Below are 20,119 nucleotides of genomic sequence, written 5' to 3'. Positions count from 1 at the left end.
CAAGATAAATTCAAGTTGGAAAGGCAAGAGTTTTGTGTTTTGTATTGATTTGAGATTTCACTTTACTCATCAATAATTCCCTATTTGAAAGAAGGGAGGGCAATTTAAATATTCTAAACTCATGACTGAGGGGTCCATAAAGCCTGGAAGCTCTATGACCCCAAATAACCAAACTTCAAATACTCTAGTCTTTAAAAAATATAATAACAAGAATAGTAACTTGTCAGTAATTGAATCAAAGGCAATACAGGAAATAAAGTAGGCAAAATGTTTAAACTGTTATCAATGCTTGAAAGTTACAAAGCTCTGTATCTCCCCTCTGTTGTCTAAAATTATAACTATTTTAGTAAGCTTAAGCTAAAGTAAACCAATAGACTTACCCACATTACTTTTCAAGTGGTTAGGTAAAAAAGGTAATAAAAGGCAAATAAGTACTGCAAATTAATCCTCTGCTGGCGACAATACCTCACAACAGTGCCTCAGCAAACCACTTAATGTGAACTTCAACAGCTTTTAATCAGTTTTGTATGAAAAGACATGATTTGATTTGGGTTTTCAAATGGCTTTATCAATCATTCCCACAGTTCCAAGAATACTAAATAACAATTAGTTCTTAGGACAAAAGGTTTGCCTATATTAACCTTCAACTCACCCAGACATCCAAAGGCAGCACTTGCTTTTTCTTCAAAATGAGAGCATGTTAGCAGCTGAAAATATAAGTATATGGAAAGGTTGTGAAACTTCTTTCAAATTATTACCCTGGAACAATGACAATAGTTGGGATTTCTCTTTTGCAGAGGGAAGAGAAGAGGCAGAAATTCCAGCCCTCCTTCCCCCAAAATTTTAGTCTCGGGATTTATTGGTGCTGAAAACCACAGTTATCTACTGCTTGAAACCTAAGCAGAATGCATCAGCATTTTGGGACCACCTGGGACCAAGGGGGGCTGGGAGACTTCCAGATGGATTGTAAGACAATTCACTGATATTTACATAACGAGAATAAATGTTTTTCCTAAGATAGCATTTCCTTTCAGTGTCTTGAGACCACCAGCAAAAGAGGGAGGTACAGAAATTCTATTACATTAAGTCTTTGTTTTTATGGCTTTGGCATTTATTAACTAGTGGGAGCTGTTTATTGGGTCATAAACTTTACTAATGGGGATATTATCTCTAAATTATAAATCTTGTTCAGTATATGGCTTAGTTATAAAAAGAATAATTATTTAAAATGTCTGTATGGCTGCAATGTATCATGTTTATCGGCATGAATCCTATAATGGCCATTTCATTGCTAATTGTGGGCTTGAACCAGAAACAACCAGAGCAGTAACACACATCTATGCAATAGAATAAGCAGTTGTCACCCCACAAACTCAGGAGCATTGTCATTGGTTTGCTTCCTTTTTCTCCCCCAGCTTCTCAAATGAACTACATTATAAGCCTTTACAAGGGCTAAATTATCTACATATTTAAACTCTTGAAGGGAAGACAACTGACTGAAGAGTTGAATAGGTAAGTGACGAATGTGTCAGCTTGAAAAGTTCCAGGAAAGTGTCATCCTTCTAAAAGCTTGCTCTCTGGGGAATGAAAAATCTTAAAGTGACAAAATGGCTTGGCACTGTCAGTTGCCTTAAAAAAAACCTGGGACAAAAATCAAGTAGTCAAATTTAGGATTTATGGTAGATAGTTTTGGTATATAAATTGAGTATACTAGTTTAGTGTTAAGTCCTGAAAGGGTTGGGGGGGAGCATCTATTCTAACAATAGCACGTGTGGCATTATTCTAGGTTTATATATAGAAATCGTTTATTGATTAACTTCAGTTTTTTAAAAATGAAAGGGCCATTGTTGTCAAGAGTAAATTGGTACATTTGAGTGCCAAGAAGCCAGCAAGACACTGCTGCAAATGTGGAGTGAAAGAATAATGAGTCCGAAGGGTCCCTTGAGATGTCATCAGCTCCTCTTCTTCTCAGAGTAGTCCCTGAAAGGTAAATGGTGCAGTTCCTTCTTGAGAGACCTCCATTGTCTTCCAGAACACCAGGCAAATGGATTTATGATACATAGCACCCCACATTGAACAATGGGATAGACGGGGATAGACTTCTTACACTGAATTCTCAGAGGTACATGGCTATGGGTTTTAATCAAATGTATACTACATGACAAGAGTTCTGCTGAAGAAAAATAAAAATAGAACTAGAAAAATGCAGGGGAAAAATGTTGTAGTTTCTGAATATTTAAACCTCTAGGGTGGGGCGGGTGGGATGTGTGTGTAAAACAAACCAAAAAAAAAAAAAAAATCTCAAAATCTTCAGCTTTCACATTTGTAAATATTTTAGACATAATAAATTTTTGGTCAAACTATAATTATATACACATGCATATATTCCTAAGCTAACAAGCTGACTTTAGATAGAAAAAAGGGCATTACAAATATAAATACTGCATATGTTTCGTGTGTGTGTGTGTGTGTGTGTGTGTGTGTGTGTGTGTGTGTTTTGGGGAGGTTCTTTTTCTTCCCATGGCTTTACTAAGTTTAAAAAATAAACATATTTACTCTAGAGAGGTTTAAGAATTATTTTGATGAGGTGGGTTGCTACAAAACTTAACTATATAAGTAATAAATGTGTCAAAAAGGTTTCAAAAATATTTAATAGAATCACAACTTATTGCTGTGATATAATTTGATTTTGTATTGTCATGTATAACCTTCAGAAGTTATTTTCTGTTCATATACTAATGAATCAAATTACATTGGATGAAAAATTATCAGAAGATTTTTTGGTATTAATAAAATATACATATAATAAAAATATTCAACATGTTTTAAGATGGCATTTTAAATAGTAACAGTACGGCAGCAATATAACATGATGCTCTGAAAAACTAACATGACAAAATAGAATTAATTGTGATTTGTGGATTTCCATTTAATATAAACCTTGTTTCTTTTTTGTTTTTAATGAAATTATATCTACTAAAGTAAATGTGGCAAAATGAGAGAAGTAAATCAAAGAGAATTGACCAAAACTGGCATGGTTATTCCTCCTCTAAGCCAAACACGTCCTTCAAAAGGGTAAAGTAGTCAATGTATTTCGCAGGAATAGGTGATGGCATGCCAAGCCAGATATCTTCACATCTCTAGAAAAAAAAAACAAAAATGGATATGATTAGAACCACATTTCAAAGTACAGTTTTGAAAATTCAACACCGAAGTTTATTTTCAAAGGGAAAATTTCTACCATCTACTTCAGGTTCATAAAGACTTTGTGGTAGACTGGATACTTGTTCTTGATTCTTCATTCCCTCCCGGTATAAGAATTACGTGCCCACACTCTTTGTCATATGACTCTGCAGAACCTCCCGTGGAGTAAGAAGAGTATATTTTCCTGTTCCTTTGATATGTGGTTGGCCACATGACTGGCTTTGACCTATGTACTGTTAGCAGACATATCATGAACAGAGGCTCTAGTGTGCTGGCATCATTTGGCTTGGCCTTCTGTGCCTCTGCCATCACCATGAAAAGAACATGGCCCAGGATGCTGTTGTTTTTAGAATGACCAAGGGGGATCAGACCAGGCTGGACTTGCAGACTAAGAGCCAAGCTTAGCTGAATCCAGCCATGCTTCACTGACCTACATGCCCATAGACAAGAAAAAGAAATGTGCCTTCTTGTGAACCACTGAAATTTCAGGAGTTGTCATGCAGCATTAATACAGTGATAGATCCTCCTATACTTTCTTAGGAACCCAATTTTTATTTTTATTTTATTTGTTTTAAGGCAGGGTCTCACTTTGTTGCCCAGGCTGGAGTACAGTGGCGCAATCTCTGCTCACTGCAACCTCTGACTCCCAGGTTCGAGTGATTCTCACGCCTCAGCCTCCCGAGTAGCTGGGATTACAGGCACATGCCACCACGCCCAGCTAATTTTTGTATTTTTAGGAGAGACGTGTTTCGCCATATAGGCCGGACTGGTCTGGTCTCAAACTCCTGGCTTCAAGTTATCCATCCACCTCAGCCTCCCAAAGTGCTGGAATTACAGGCGTGAACTGCCGCCTAAAGAACCCAATTTTTAAAATACAAACTGGTAGCTATACTGGCTGCTTGGTTACTGTTTCTTCCGTAAACAATGAAAAGAACACTGGATCACTCACAGTGTGATCTTGCAGATAAGCCACTTTGTGTGTGTGTGTGTGTGTGTGTGTGTGTACATATACACACACAGATGCACATTTTATATAATATGTAAATATGTGTGTATATACACACACACACAAACTTTTTGAATATGCTGCAATGGTTAATTAATATCAACAGGAGGCAAAGTCCATATATATGCCTGCTTATATTTCTACTGTCAAGGTTAAAATATGACTGTCAAGGTTAATTGTTGTATATAAGAGGTTCTATATCTTTACTAGTGTTACATTAGTATCGAGAATCGCAAGGTGTCACAGAAACATAGGTAAAGGCTCAATAATTTGATGTAATGGAATTTTGGAAGCAAGCTGAGTAAGTGGTGTTTCAGTTGCACCTTATGGGATGAAAAACAGTTCAGCAGAGGGTTTAGGGTCATGAAGGGTGTTCCAGGCATAGGGACCAGTGTAAGCAAAGGCCTGGAGACCTAAAATCTATTTTCAAGAAAGGGTGAGTAGCCCAGTGTGGTATGCGGCACATGGTGCAAAGTGGCAAGAGAGATGGTTAGAAGGAGAAGCTGGGGCCAAACTTCTGGCCTTCTGTGCTAGTTTCTACTTGAGGCTGTGGTTACGGGAAGTCACTGTAGGTCTTGGCCAGTGAAATGACAGAAATCTGATTAGAAACTGATTAGCTAACTTGCTGGATGTACAGACAATGAAATGAAGTAAGAAAATCAATCTGGAGGTGAGTGCAATAATACCGCTGAAAGATGACTGTGCCATAACCAGGGCAGCTGAAGTGGGCATGGAGGACAGGAGCTACCTCTGAGAGATGCTGCTGCAGGAGAACATGAAATAGCTAGAAGGGGATCAATTGAAATGGTGAAAAAAGAAAGGTGTAGTGCTATGGGTTGAGTTGTGTCCCCGCCCCCCCGCAAAAGAGGTATGTGAAGTCCTAATCCCTAGTACCTCAGAATGTGACCTTGTTTGGAAATAGGGTTTTTGTGGATGTGATTAGGTAAATTAAGATGAGGAAAATGAGATCATACTGGAGTAGGGTGGGCCCCTAATTCAATATGACTGGCCTCCCTATAAGAAGACAGCCAGGTAAAGACAGAGACACACAGGGGGAACATCAGGTGACCACAGAGGCAGAGATTAGAGTTTTGCAGCTGCAAACCAAGGAACACCAAAGACTGCCAGCAAACCATCAGAGTCTAGGAAGAGGCAGGGAAGGATTCCCACACAGGTTTCAGAGAAAGTGTGGCCCTGCTGACACCTAGATTTTGGACTGCTAGCCTCCAGAACTGTGGAAGAATAAATTTCTATTGTTTTAAGCAACTCAGTCTGTGGTACTTCGTGAGGGCATCACTAGGAAACTAATACAGGTAAGGATAGTTCTAAGAACTGTAAATTTAATAATAGTTGACAGTATCTGTTATTAGTTTCCTGGGGCTGTCATGACAAAGTACCACAAAGGAAGTGGCTTAAAGCAACAGAAACTTATTCTTTCACAGTTCAGAAGGCCAGAAGTCCAAAACCAAGGTGTTGGCAGCATTGGATCTTTCTGGAGGCTTTCAGGGAGAATTTATTCCATGCCTCCCTCCTGGCTTCTGGTGGTGGCTGGCAGTCATGCCTTGGCTTGTAGGCATATCACTCCAGCGTCTGCCTCCAACTTCACATGGTGTTCTCTGTGTATACCAATATGTCTTCATGCGGCTTTCTTATAAAGTCACCAATCACTGCATTTAGGGTCCACTCTAATCCAGCATAACTTCATTTTAATTAATTTTATCTGCAAAGACTATATCCAAATAAGGTCACATTCTGAGGCTTGGGGTGGACATGACTTTTGGAGGGGACAATATTCAACCCAGTGTAATATCATAAGGAAAGCAGGAAGAGTTTTAAAACATTTTTTAGTGGGAAAACAAGGCTCAGAGGGAAATTCTAAGTTCAGTTGTGGGCACTTTTTCTTTCTTTCTTTTTTATTTATTTATTTATTTATTTATTATTATTATTATACTTTAAGTTCTAGGGTACATGTGCATAACGTGCAGGTTTGTTACATATGTATACTTGTGTCATGTTGCTGTGCTGCACCCATCAACTCGTCAGCACCCATCAACTCGTCATTTACATCAGGTATAACTCCCAATGCAATCCCTCCCCCCTCCCCCCTCCCCATGATAGGCCCCGGTGTGTGATGTTCCCCTTCCCGAGTCCAAGTGATCTCATTGTTCAGTTCCCACCTATGAGTGAGAACATGCGGTGTTTGGTTTTCTGTTCTTGTGATAGTTTGCTAAGAATGTGGGCACTTTTTCTTTCAGGTGTCCATGGGACATCAAGGTGAAGATTCTGGTAAACATCTGTAAATATGGTTATATATAGCACAGAGCTAGAATCCAGAACTGTGTAAAGATATAGAAGTCACTGGAATATGAGTGACATGTAAAACTATGACAATTGACAACACTGTCATAGAATCAGACAATAACTAAGTACCAGCATCTCTGATTCAGGTGTAAAACCTTAATTTAAGAGATGATTTATGATGATGATAAACTAGTTGCAGATTTGTGCAGGGTTATAGATAGGACTCTTGTAATTACCTAGTAGTAATAGGAATTACAATACATTTATTGGATATTTACTACATGGCTGATACTCTTTTAAGTGTTTTACATGTATTAAGTTATTTAATCATCACAGAAACCCCTTAAGAGATAAGTATTATGAGGATAATCTATTTACAGAAAAAGAAACTGAGACACAGAAGGATTAAATAGATTGTCTCAAGTCAAACCTCCAGTCAGTGGAGAAGCCTGGATTATAATAACCTGGGCAGTGGAGCTACAGAACTATGCTCATCTGCGGGGCAACCCTCCAGAGCTGAGAAGGATCTATTCAGAAGCAGCTGGCTTTCATCCTACACAGCTACATTTGGTCCTCACACTTCCAACAAGAAAAGTTAAGTACAAAACAAGGCAGTTCTTGAAGTGACACTACTCTACTCTTCTCTCTCAAGGATGCTGCCTCTCAGAAGTTGAGCCCAAACCACCAACTGGCAGTATGAAGAGCGAAATGACCATTCAGATGGCTGATGGCTAAACCCACTCCTAAGGGGTGTTTTGTGCCAACTCATACCACATGGAAGTTGGTAAAATGTCCTTTCTTACACCAAAAAGTAGTAAACCATTACATACACACACACACACACACACACACAACAATACATTTTAATCAATGAAGGCTAAGATCAATAGTCATTCAACTCCACTATTTAACATGCCCTCAAAAATTTCATTACAAAACTTACAGCAATATTTGCTCTTAAGTGATGCTTGTAAATTTAATCTCATTATAGAGAAATAGTACAAATATATGCCTTCAGAAATCACCATCCTCTAATAGGTCTTTTAAATAAAAGTTTTCAACACAGAAATAATGCATTATGTAACTCATATAAATATGATGAAATTATTCAGGGACTGGATCCTCTTATGAAACAGGTCAGGACTAGAAGATTCTGCCTCATAGCTTATGAGTTAGCAAAAGTGGTTTTGTTTTTGTATTTTTGGAGCAAGGAATTGTGATTTCAATGCTGACAATAAAGAGAAAATAATAGAACTCACAATGCAATCATGAGAACTCAAGAATTTGGAGATGAGATCAAATTTGTTAGCAACTTGGGCACAATGAAACTCAAGTAAATATCCATGAGATTTGGTATTAAGGATAATTTAAGATGAAAAGATAACAGTAGTCCATTTCTTTAAATCCTGACCACTTTAAACCCCATGACTCGCACAAAGCTCTCCTGACTACTCCGGCCCCATTGTGCTCTTTCTTTCGAATCAATGTCACTTCCCTTGATTATTTTTGTCACTCTTCCTTAGGTTCCAGGTGGGAGTGACTTTCTGTCCAAATACTTCATAAATGCCACAAGCACATTAGCAGTGCTGTGGGTCCATCTATTGCCAACCCCCATTTCAGGGAGATTTTCACACCTACTGGCTTAAAATGGACTAATGGAATCAAATTTGGGACCAAAGGAAGGTTAGGAAACAGGAGAGGTTTCCAAGGCTCAGGGGATGGGGTGAGGGGCATCAATAAAGTAGAGGGAAAGGCACTTTCTTCATAATTTTGTCTATAATTGGATCTACTTAAGGAATCTCATGGCTAGCCCCTTGGTAAAATGAAGACATTTTTGGCAACATAAGAAATCCACATACTACCACTGCCTAATTGTACTTTCTAATAAATCTGCAAATGTTCCAAATATTGTAGAATCTTTATGAAAATCTGGGCAGTGAGTTAAAATACTGTCTTCATTGACTTTTTATTAACCCTACACTATGCAATGCAAAGAAAACTCATACATATGGCTTTCCCAGCAGTGCATATCAGTTTTAAGTGGGAATAACTGTGCGGTACTTTTACAACAGGAGGAGTCATCCACAGAAGTTGATCCTGCCCATTCTGGGTGAGAACAAGCTTACTTGCATCTCTGTAAAGCAGATTCCCCTGGCAGTGCAGGTTTGGAATTTGGGATTTTAACTGTCTACGTGTAGCAGGCTCTGCCAGCACCCCTTCCTATCTCCTCATCCTTTCCACTCTGGAGCACACCAACCTGACTTCCAACGGCCAGCACCTGCGTTCCTTTGCCCTAGGGCTTCTCTTTGGCCTCTGAGGCTTGCTTTGGCTGCCCCTGTGGCAAGCCACAAGTGCCAGGGAATTATTTCCTTTGCTCCACTTCAAGAGCAGCCCTCAAACAATGACTGATGGGAGTTGATGGATGAATACCGCAGCTCCCTTGCACTTTGGGTGAGATGACTCTGAAGTATCAATGTTTCCCAGTTGCATTAAGCTCTAATCATTAGGTCAGGTGTGGGGGCTCACACCTGCAACTCCACCATTTGGGTGACTGAGGTGGGAGATCACTTAAAGCCAGGACTTCTGAACAAGCCTGTTCAACACAGTGAGACCCTGTCTCTACAAAAGAAAAAAAAAAAAAGCAGGGTGTGGTGGTGTGGGCCTGTAGTCCCAGCTGCTTGGGAGGCTGAGGTAGGAGGACTGCTTGAGCCCAGGAGTTTAAGGCTGCAGTGAGCCATGATCGCGCCACTACACTCCACCCTGGGTGACAGAGTGAGACCCTGTCCCAAAACAAAACAAAACCTTCAATCGTCTACATCATCTACATTTGTAACTGGTTTGTTAATATGCCTTTAGTAGCTCCTTCCCTTCCCTTTCTCACTCTCCCACTCCCTTACTAGTGTTTTCACTTCTCCCCCCAAAATGATTTACACTTAAATCTTTGTTTCCAAGTCTGCTTCTAGAGGGAGTCAGATGTAGATTCTATGCAATTTTGCATTTATCAAAATTAAGAATATGTCTAAGAAAGCCACAGCACAGCTTGAAACAAAGCAACTTCCTGGCAAACTGGATGAATCCAGAGTCTCCAAGTGACTTCCAGATAACTCAAAAGACAGCACTCAAATCTCAGAACAAAATCTGATGTAATCTGGAGCATAAACAATACATGCCACGTAGTGTTTTCTGGAAGAAGGAAGAACTATGAAATGCAGAGTGAAATTCAATGATACAAAAATCAGGATTCTAAAATGTCTGGGAATCATTGTCTCCAAGAAGGCCCTATGACATCTTCCAAGCTGGCTGTCACTCGAGGCACTTAAGATGTCAAACCAGTTGGCAATAAATTACTCGTTCATCAGTGGTGAAAAAATGTAGCTGCTGATCTGTAAAATCGCACACCCTTGAAATGGGAAGCAAAGATGGCACTGGATGAAAACCCAGTAAACAGCAGCTGCCCAGTGAGAATAGCAAAGCTGTGTGTGAGCTAATGGGCCCTAGATTTATTTGCTTTGACATTTTTAAAAGGAAATTTAATTGGATTATGTCTCCTTCTTGTTTAAAATTTTCTACTGTAATACTGGCCACCAGATGCATGAGGGGAAAGATCGGGAGCCAATTAAATTCCATGCTTCACTGAAACAAGGTTATTTTTATTCCTCCCAAATGCAAGGCAGATAGAGTCATGTTAGTGATTTCACCATGTTACTCCCCTCTACTCACTAGGAAAAGGATGTTTCTATGAGAAAGATCTATAAATGTATGGAAAAGGCCAGTGGTGTATACAGTATTAAAATTGTGATTTTCTTAGATTTTCTCCCTTCAAATAAAGTTAACATGGCTTTAGAAATAATCTAATTAGTTTGACAAAATCATAAAAGCAATTAAATTTTAAGCAAATCAAATTGAAATAAATTTGGGGAAAGGATTTTGCGAATATTTCTTGAGATAATCAAGAGCATTCTGATAACATAAGGAAAAGCTCATATATAAAGCCAGAAGATTAGCTTATATTTCTATACATTTCTGTCTTTACAGCAATGCCAATATTTCATGATAGTTTCCCCTTTCTCTAGACAAAGCTTCAACAGAGTTGTCATCTGTATGTGAGTTGTAGCTAAAAGACAGGTGTAGTTTCTAAACAGAAAACCTTTCCTTGGAAGTGCAAGGCAATGTAAAGTTTTCAGGGAGATGTGGATTTTTGAGCTTCAGTGACAGGCTTATGTGTACAGTTCAAGTGGACATCACCTGATGCTGTAGATGAAAGTGGATTTCAGGAGTATCCTTTCCTACTAGGTTATTGCTCTGTGTTAGGTCAACAGTATGTGTTTGCCAGTTATTTTTTAAGTCTAAGAGGAATGGTTAACAACCTTTTATTTTGACTGTTATATTCAACCACAAATATTAGAAATAACTTTACTTATGTAAAAAATTGGCACCAGTCCCTGACTATATAATCCTCACCTTTAGGGATATCTCTGAACCTCAGCTTCCTATCTATAAATTGGGGATAATACTTATTCTTGCAAGATTGTTGGGACAACAAAATGTCACAGGTTATTCCATGCTCTAAATACCAAAAGGAGAATCTCAACAAGGTGGGTGTCCAAAGACGTTTCCCAAGGTGTACCCAACTGCCCCCTACTTCCTGATGCCAAGGCCCTATATCATCCTATTGTGAAAGAGAGCGCTTTCGAGCTGACTGCTAATGTTTTTTTTCACAGTGACGATGTTCATAAAATGAAGCCATATCCAATTTTTCTCAGAAATGTCAAAAGATAAGACGCCAGTCACACAGTGTAAGTTATAAAGTTTACATGAGAACCGATTTAGTGTTATTTTTTAAAACGTGACTTCTGAGATTAACCAGACAGGCTCTAAACAGTGGGACCTATTCTGCCAGTTTTACAGCTACCATCTGTGAGCAAACACAATAGAATGGAAATGGGGTCTCCAGGCCATGACAGCGCCAGGGCAACATGCTGAGACCATAGATAGTCACATAATGGAGTGAGAGTTAAATTACAGCCCCATGGCTCACCATGGGCTGCTGAGGGGCCAGGCAGAGGGATAAGCAAGGGAGTCCAATGAGAATCCAGGCTACAAGCCATTGGCTACAGGCCATAGCCAACAGTCATGATGGATGACAGCTTACATCCAACCATGTAGGAAAAACCTGTCACCAAAGGGCAGTAGGACTAATCAAAGCTAGACTAGCTATACTATAGTACTCTTTAAATTCTCCTTGTTTGTGGTTGACCCCAATTCTTACTAGCTGAGGCCACCTGACAAGCACATGTAGGGGAGCCACCTCTGAGTCCAGGAAACTGGTCCTCAAATCCAGCAGACCAAGCCCCAGAAGTAGTTAGTGTAGACCTAGCTTTTATCCTGGCTGTGGGGCTTGTTCTGAGCTCAAGGCTTTATTCTGATAACAAACAGATTGTGCTGGGTCAGTCTCCATTTGCCCCTCAAGATCCATTCTTTGCCCTTTTCACTCTGCTTTCTGCCCTGGGAGACCAACTCTGTGGATTGCATCACTCCTCAAGCTTCCTTGCTCTCTGGCTTCTGGGTGGGTTCAGACAATGTGAAGCAGCATCAGGAGATCAGAAAACAGGATAAGCAAGAGGTCAGAGTATGGATTTTACTTCCCTTCACCCTGTTTCCTCCATGCCAGGCCATGGTTTGGGAGTGGCTATAGTGGCTACACTACTCTACCTGCTGCTATCGTCCAGCTCCTCTGCTGCGCTCTAATAACACCAGTCCCCCAGTCCCTCCCTGCTTCTCCTGTTCTTGCTAGTCCCTGAGTGCTCCACCCTCCCCCGCGTCCCCGCCCGCTTGGTTCCCTTAACCCTACCCACCCCATCAACAGTCCCTTTATCAAATCCATCTCCAGGATCCCTTTGAGTATGCTGCGTCTTTCCTGCTGTAACCTCACGGGTTTAGGGACTTAGCCAGCTCTGTCCCCTTGGCAGGGTGAAAGCTTGGTCTGAGCCTGCTGAGTGGCTTCCTCTGATTGCCGAATGGTGCTAACTTCAAGATTCCCCATCACTACGCTCACTGTTTTGGAGGGATGCCCTGCTAGAACTCCCTTCCAATCTCAAGTCTTGTGGACCAGACCACACCCCTACTCAGCCTGTGGTTGGCTGAATCCTGTGGTCTTGTTCCTGGTTTCTGGCCTCTCCCTTCTCACCCCATGATGGTTAGTCACACTAGACTGGGAAGGTGTCCCAAATTTCCACCCATAACATCCATCCTATCCATTCATGCTGATGCAGACAGAATTAGAGTTGAATCTAGTACTGAGGCCTACTCAGCTTTCATCAGCCAATAAGTTTCTTTTTATTTCTCAGTAAGATTCTCAGTCCAGAATTGAGATCCTGCTGATGACAATATTCAGCCCAGGAGTAAAAATATCCAGGTTCCAGGTGGTGGCTGTACTGGTAACTTGTACAGAGCTCTCTATAACACCTCTGAAACTTTAACCTGAGCCAGCCTGTCGGGCTCATATACTGGAGGAAGGGTGCAGCTTCCCAACTCTGGGGCCTCCATTTAAGCCTTGCTTCCACATAGGAGCTCAGCCTGCCATTCCTTGTTCTCAAAAGACCTTTGGTCTCATCGCTTCACACTCAGGGCTGGGGTGCCTTCACAACCTGATGGATCTTACCCTGAAGCCCTACATGTGACTGGCTATGGAAGACTCCTCAAATGTTGGCAATCCCCAAAGTCATAACTGGGAGGTTTTCTCTGCCCAGTTGCGCCCCCAGGACCTACACATCTGGTCTGACTCCACCACGGTCTCTTATAGCATAACCACTCTCCTCTCAGTTCCCTACTATGAATAGAAGATTAGGAAATAACCAGGGAACCAGCTGGGGAGGAGGCTGTCACACTGCCAGGCTCTCAGTTGATACCAAGTAAAGTCAACAGGGGCTTCAAGAGTAGTTGGTTGCCAAGCTGTGATATACTATCCAGAATCCCCTTGAGGAGGGATTTGGTGGCCCAGCTGCTGGGAGTCCCCTTCATGGATTTCCTGAGCTACAAACATGTCTTGGCTGCAAAGAGCCACGCTGCACAAAGTCATATCTCTTCTTGAACCAACCCACCGGGACAAAGGCCAGGCCATTCTGGCCCAACTCAGGACAACGCTGAAAAGACATGCTAACTCCAGAGCTCCCTATGGGTTGGCCAAGGCTATCTTTGGGCTTGTATCACAGTTCAACTTCTCCCTCTGCCCACTCTTCTTCTTTTCCCCCACCTTTCATGGGAGATGATCCCAAGGACACTCCCAAATAAATATCCTACACATTAGACTCCATCTGCTTCCTGGAGAACCCCACCTGTGACAAACTCTGACCCAGCAGTTATTCAACATTATTAACAACATGTGAGCACACTTACATGGGTCAGTAGATATTATACTTTTTGCTCCTGTATTCTACTGAATAAACTATTCAACATTGTGCTCAACCCCTTCATGCTAAATATTTTCACATGAGATTATAGACTCACTGGTAATATTCCCAAGCTATTTCATGTCTTTATGAAATAATAACAAGCTTATCAGTACCAGAGTGCTTCAAACTCTTTGGAATCTAGTTAAGTTCTCATTGTTGGTGAAATTGATCAGGTACCATTTTATATCTATTTTCTTTTCTTTTTAAGTGGCTGAAAAAGAATAGTCCTTTCTGAATGCCTCCTGCAGACTGAAATACTTCTAGGCTTTATCAGCAGAATTGATGAGGCCCTATGAGTAAAGTTCTCACCATAAATGAATTGCAATTAGAAGAACCTAGTGCTGAAGCCCAAGCTGTTTCTGATGTGACATTCCTGGCCTAGAACCATTCTCTTGCCATTAAGAATAGAATCTCCCATCTTAACCTTGGCAGGGACTGCCCAGCCCCCTGACTTGAGGAAAGTAAGACATCTCCATTTTACAAAAAATAATAGCATCCAACACTTAAGCCCTTACTATGGCAGAGGTATTGTGATAAGTGACTTGTGTATAGTGACTTCCTTAATCCTCACAACCCTAATGGAAGTGCTATTCTTATCACCATTTTTGAGATGGGAAAACCTGAAAGGTTGAGTAATTTGTAAAAAGTCACCCAGTTAGTTGATCATAGAGCTAAGGATTTGAACCAGGGTCCCTGTGATTGGAGACCTTCTGTTCTACATTGCCTCTCAAAAGCATCTGAGGTCCAGGGCTCGATACGTATCCCGGTTGACAGAGTTGAAAAGTGATGAAACTGGGGAGAGGTGATTAAAGGCAGAGTGGATCTTTGGCCATCCCATGCGGTGACTTCTCTTCTAGTGTGTATGGTGATCTTTTTGTGGGTCATGAAATCAATTTAATGGGTCATGAACAACATTCAAAAGAGAGGAGAAAAAGAGGTGGTGGGTAATGACAAAAAGGAAAAGAAAAGAAAGGAAGAGAGAAATGAAAAAAGAAAAGACTGTATCATACTGCACCACATGTAGTCAGAACAGTATTAATCCATGAAATCTTAGATTCCGTTATATATGTGCATGCTGTGTTGTTATGAAAAAAGTATCTTTCTTACTGTAGGTTGTAGTACAAAAAGATGATTGGATCTCATTCAAACTCAAGAGTCATCAGGAAAATAAAATTTAAAGTAGTAAGTAGTAAGTAGTAAGGTATGTTTTCAGAGGCAAAATAAAAAACAACCTGGATGCCTGTCAATAAAGAGCAGATTAATAGAGCCAGGCGCGGTGGCTCATGCCTGTAATCCCAGCACTTTGGGAGGCCGAGGCGGGCGAATCACAAGGTCAGGAGTTCAAGACCAGCCTGGCCAACATGGTAAAAACCTGTCTCTACTAAAAATACAAAAAAATTAGCCAGGCATGGTGGCGTGTGCTTACAGTCCCAGCAACTCAGGAAGCTGAGGCAGGAGAATCGCTTGAACCTGGGAGGTGGAGGTTGCAGCGAGCCAAGATCATGCCAGCTTGGGCAACAGAGTGAGACTTCGTCTCAAAAAAAAAAAAAAAGAAAAAAAAAGAGATTAATAAATTATTATATATTCACACTACAGCTATTAAGAATGGTTTAGGTCTATACATATTAAACTAGGGAAATTTTCCATGATTAAGAAAGAAAAGCATACTCCAGATAAATGCATGTGGTATAAACATATTTTCACACAATACATGATGAAATAAAACCCCCAACACAGAGGTAAACATTTGGGTGGTGGACTGAGTGGAATGGAAGAGGAAAGAGAGAAGTAGAAAGTAAGGAAAAGAATGACAAAGGATTATAGCAAAAATAGGTATGTCCTATATATTATTCAGGGTCTCACGGGAAATGGAGGACATATGCAAACTGTGGAAATTGAGAAGAGTTTAATAAAGTGACTAGTTACAAAGTTGTGGGAAGTGTTTAGGAAAACCAACAGGGGATAATCCCCTGGGTTTATAACAGCAGGGAGCCATTACTACCGCCTGAGGCTGAAGGGGCACATGAAGGTGGTCACCAGAGCCTAGAGTGGCCAGCCATATGCAAAGAGCCTCTAGACAAGTGCTGTGGACTTTGAAGGAGGAGGCCGTCAATCTGCTGTGACTGGCAGGGAGGAAGAAGATTGCTCTCTCCTTTCACCCTCTACTCTCCTGCTGGTGCATCCCACTGGTCAACCCAACTGGAGGCCAGAGGGCTAGGGGACCCACTCATGTGGCCTACAAAGGTCAGCTGCCAAGGACTGGCCTGGGCAGGGTCAGAGCACGGTAAAGGGCTCTGGAGAGCAGTCCTAAAGGGACATAGGGATGCAGTCAATACAGACTACTAGAACATTCAATGAAAAGGTAGAAGAATATAAATCCCATCTACCATGTTTCTATTTGTATGTAAAAATTAAATATTCACATGGATAAGAATGAAAGGGTTATCAGGGCAAATGACAGTACTGATTTGTTTTTGTGATAGTATTTCAGATTTGGGTTAATCCAATCCAGTATCTTCAAAAATAATTATATTTGAAGGACAGTTTTCTTTTTTATTCTTTGCAGCAAGAGACCTGAGTTAAAATTCTGACGCTGCCTTACATTGCTGTTTATCTAACTTCCTCATCTCTAAACTGGGAATAATAAAAGTACCTAAGATTGCTAAGAGGATTAAATAAGCTAAGTGATTTTGAGATCTTAGAACAGTAGTTGGCACACAGTAAATGCTTTAAGTGTTTGCCGTTATTTATGGGGACAACAGGACAAGAGCCTCCATGGCCAGGCGTAGTGGCTCACATCTGTAATTCCAGCACTTTGGGAGGCCAAGGCTGGTGGACCACTTGAGGTCGGGAGTTCGAGACTAGCCTGGCCAACATGGTGAAACCCTGTCTCTACCAAAAATACAAAAATTAGCTGGGTGTGGTGGCACATGCCTGTAATCCCAGCTGTTCGGGAGGCTGAGGCAGGAGAATCATTTGAACCCGGGAGGTGAAGATTGTGGTGAGCTGAGATCGCACCACTGCACTCCAGTCTGGGTGACAGAGTGAGACTCCATCTCCAGTCCACCCACCATCCAGCCAAAGCAAGTTCTGTGTAAAGGGCACTCTTGATCATGTTGCTGTCTTCCTTGAAGTTAGTCAGTGGTCTCCAGACCTCACAGGACAATATTCAAATGTTACCCGTGCAGGTATCTCAGCTTCATCCTTTTCACCTCTTTCCCATGTGCCTTTGCTCTGGCCACACCAGTTCCTCCTGGTTCTGTACAAGTACCATGCTGTCCCATGTCCAGAGAATTCTGTTGGAAATGCTTTTTCCAGACCATGTCACTTTCCTACCTTGCTAACTCTTACTACTCATCATTGAAATTTCAAATGTCACCTCCCCTGAAAATACTTCCTGTTCCCCCCAGTCTGTTTAGAAGCAGCTACCTCCTCATCCCATAGAATCCCATGCAGGCTGTATCACGCCACACTCCAAATCATGAGGGTACCAATTCCCGCATCAGTAGTGGGCCCCTCAAAGGTAGCAATGACAATTTTTGTCTCTGGACCCTAGCCTAGAGCAGAGAACCTGATGAGAGTCGATACTTAATCCTGATTTGTCTGGGGATTACATTCATAAATGAACAAGATAAGTAACTTAACTGACCCAAAGTCATTCAGCTAAGTAGGTGGCAGGGCCAAAATTCAAACCCAGCTCTGTCTGACTCCAAAGGCTACTACTTTCCCCCAACCATCTGGAAGTTCTATGGCTGCCCTTGGAGTAGCTGCATGCCTGAGGGAATTCCCAGGGGCACTAGACCAGCTCCAGCCAGAATGAGCTGGTCAGCAGAGACCGGGAGAAATAAATGCCTCCTTTCTGGGAGTATCAACCACATGACATTTGCTTTATCAAGGGACTTTCCCAAGAAAATCAATTTCTGGAGCATGTTAAAATACAAACAAACCACCACCCACCCACCCACTTCTTAAAGACAATTGGTCCAAAGAGATCTTAGAGAATTCAGACAATTCCACAATGTTGAGAGCACCATCTGATCACGTGAACTTTGTTTTCCCTAACCAAGCATTTTTCTATGGAATTTTGATTTTAAATTTGGCTCCACCGTGAAATGTGCATCCCCATATTCTATTGTTTCACCCATGGCAAACCTGGGTGCACAGTCACGGATACCCTAGGGATTCTTGCCATAGGCACCATTTGAGATTTGCTCTTGTGGCTTATGATGATGTTACCAGAATCCCTTGATAACAGTGTTTATATCTATTTATAACTGTAACCTATTATCCTATTTTCCATATAATTGGATGCGACCGAGATTAAAAAAAAAATTCAGCTGCATAAGAAAAGTCATGCTTTTACAGAGCAGATGTTTGCTCAGCATGGAAAGTAAATTAGCCTTTAACACAAATACCCAGAAACACATAAGCACTCTTTCCAAAAGCACTGGTGTTAATATTTTATGATGAAAAATAATTTAAAGATAAAGGATATTAAACATGCAAGGGAAGTAACCATAGATGGTTTTTAAAATAAGTGTTCATTTTACCTCTTTAAGGCATGATGCTGGTTGCAATTCAGGCACTGGATTCTTTCTCCAGTTCAGGGCAGAGAAAAATGACTTATAATCTATTTGTTTTTCACTGTCTTCAAACCTGAAAATATAATTATAATATATAATTTGACTCAATCTGTCGAATTCAAGACCAAAATGTCAGTTTCAATTTTTATCATGAAAACATAAAACCATATATGCTTCAATATCTGAGATTTTTCTTATTTCTTACAATTTCTTATTGCTTCTGACCCTCCAGAATGTAAATTCTTTGAGCAGGGATCTTGCCTATCTAATTCATCAAAATATCCCCAACAACAAGATCAGTGCTGGCACTTAGTAGGTGTTCAATAAATACTTGTTGCAGTTGCCACAGAATCTGCTCATTCAGTGACTAAGACTATAGTGATATTTTGTTAAAAATATTTAAAAGTCCTTTTAGTTTAATGGTTGATATTATATGTCAGCAAAATAGAATGTCCTTATATTTCTTAAATTGTACACCTTTTAAATCTTTAAGGTAAGCTAGATTCATTTGTCTACCGGTATATTTTTTGAAAAAATAAAAGGCATCTTTGTCATGTATTATGTAGCCATTAAAAGGGGTTATTTAGATCCAAATTTGCTATCATATAAATTTGTTCTTGATACACTGTTGAGCAGAAAGGAGGCTGTAAAACAGTATGTAGAGTTATGATCCCACTTTAGGTTTATACTACTATTAAAAAACAGAAAAAGTATGGTAGCAATAGACTTACGTATTAAGAACAGATATCTCTGGGAAGAGAGATTCTGATTCTTGCTTTTTCTTTAGACTTTTGTGTATCATCTGACTTGTTTTAAGTTTATAATCAGAAAAACTTCAGCCCATTTTCATTTTGAAAAAAAATTAACAAATGATTATTCTGTACCGTAAAAATACAGGTCAAAAATTACGAATCTCTTTGACTACTATTTCCTAATTATGGACATTGGCTAAAATTCTTCCTTAACCATAATAGAGTTTTGGCCATGAAGATACAGTAATTTCAACACAATTGCTACAATGACCAAAACACAAAATACTTCTTAGTGTAATGCCTCAATGCCACCCATCCTAAATTTGATCATGTTCTGCCAGTTTTTAAGGCTGATTATCATGTAACACCAGTTTTTGAAGGAAAATACAAAGTACAAAGTGGTCACTAGACATTGTTCCAGGCACCCTATTCCAGGCTCCTGCCCTTAAAATATACTCCTAATCAGTCCAAAGATTTTTCTCTTTTCTTCTCAAAGTACTAAAAAATTAATAGCTTATATTTATAAACTAATAAAAATTAGCAGCAATAAATTAAATGTTACAAGCTGAAGTCACATAGCCTCATCAATCTAAACAAAATGGAATAAACAAAGTGACCAGAAGAGGGGAAAGGGGAATTCTGTAATTCTTTTGTGTACATTTTCTTTGGCCAAGGATTCTAAGCTGCAATTCCAATATGCTGCCCCCTACCCACTGTTTACCCTTTAAATTGTGGCTCACTAGTCAGTCCAACTCCTTTAAAGGACATACTCTGTTTATGGAAATATTTATAGCCAAAATGTAGGACCATTATTTCTTTTAT

At 40.3% G+C, this 20,119-nt stretch overlaps 1 protein-coding gene across 1 annotated transcript in view; it reads right to left on the bottom strand.

Annotated features, from left to right (window-relative positions):
* Positions 1–546: 546 nt before the first annotated feature.
* Positions 547–20,119, bottom strand: part of EFHC2 (EF-hand domain containing 2) — a 196,014-nt gene continuing 176,441 nt past the window's right edge. The window contains exons 14-15 of the mRNA XM_009197435.3: positions 18,513–18,618; positions 547–3,140 (exon numbers count right to left, since the gene is read on the bottom strand). Of these exons, the coding sequence (XP_009195699.2) occupies positions 3,039–3,140; positions 18,513–18,618 (208 nt within the window). The 3' untranslated portion in view covers positions 547–3,038. The remainder of the gene's footprint in view (positions 3,141–18,512; positions 18,619–20,119) is intronic.

Source organism: Papio anubis, chromosome X, assembly GCF_008728515.1.
Source record: "Papio anubis isolate 15944 chromosome X, Panubis1.0, whole genome shotgun sequence".
NCBI classification, from domain to species: Eukaryota; Metazoa; Chordata; class Mammalia; order Primates; family Cercopithecidae; genus Papio; species Papio anubis.
This window is presented reverse-complemented; position numbering and strand designations above follow the sequence as displayed.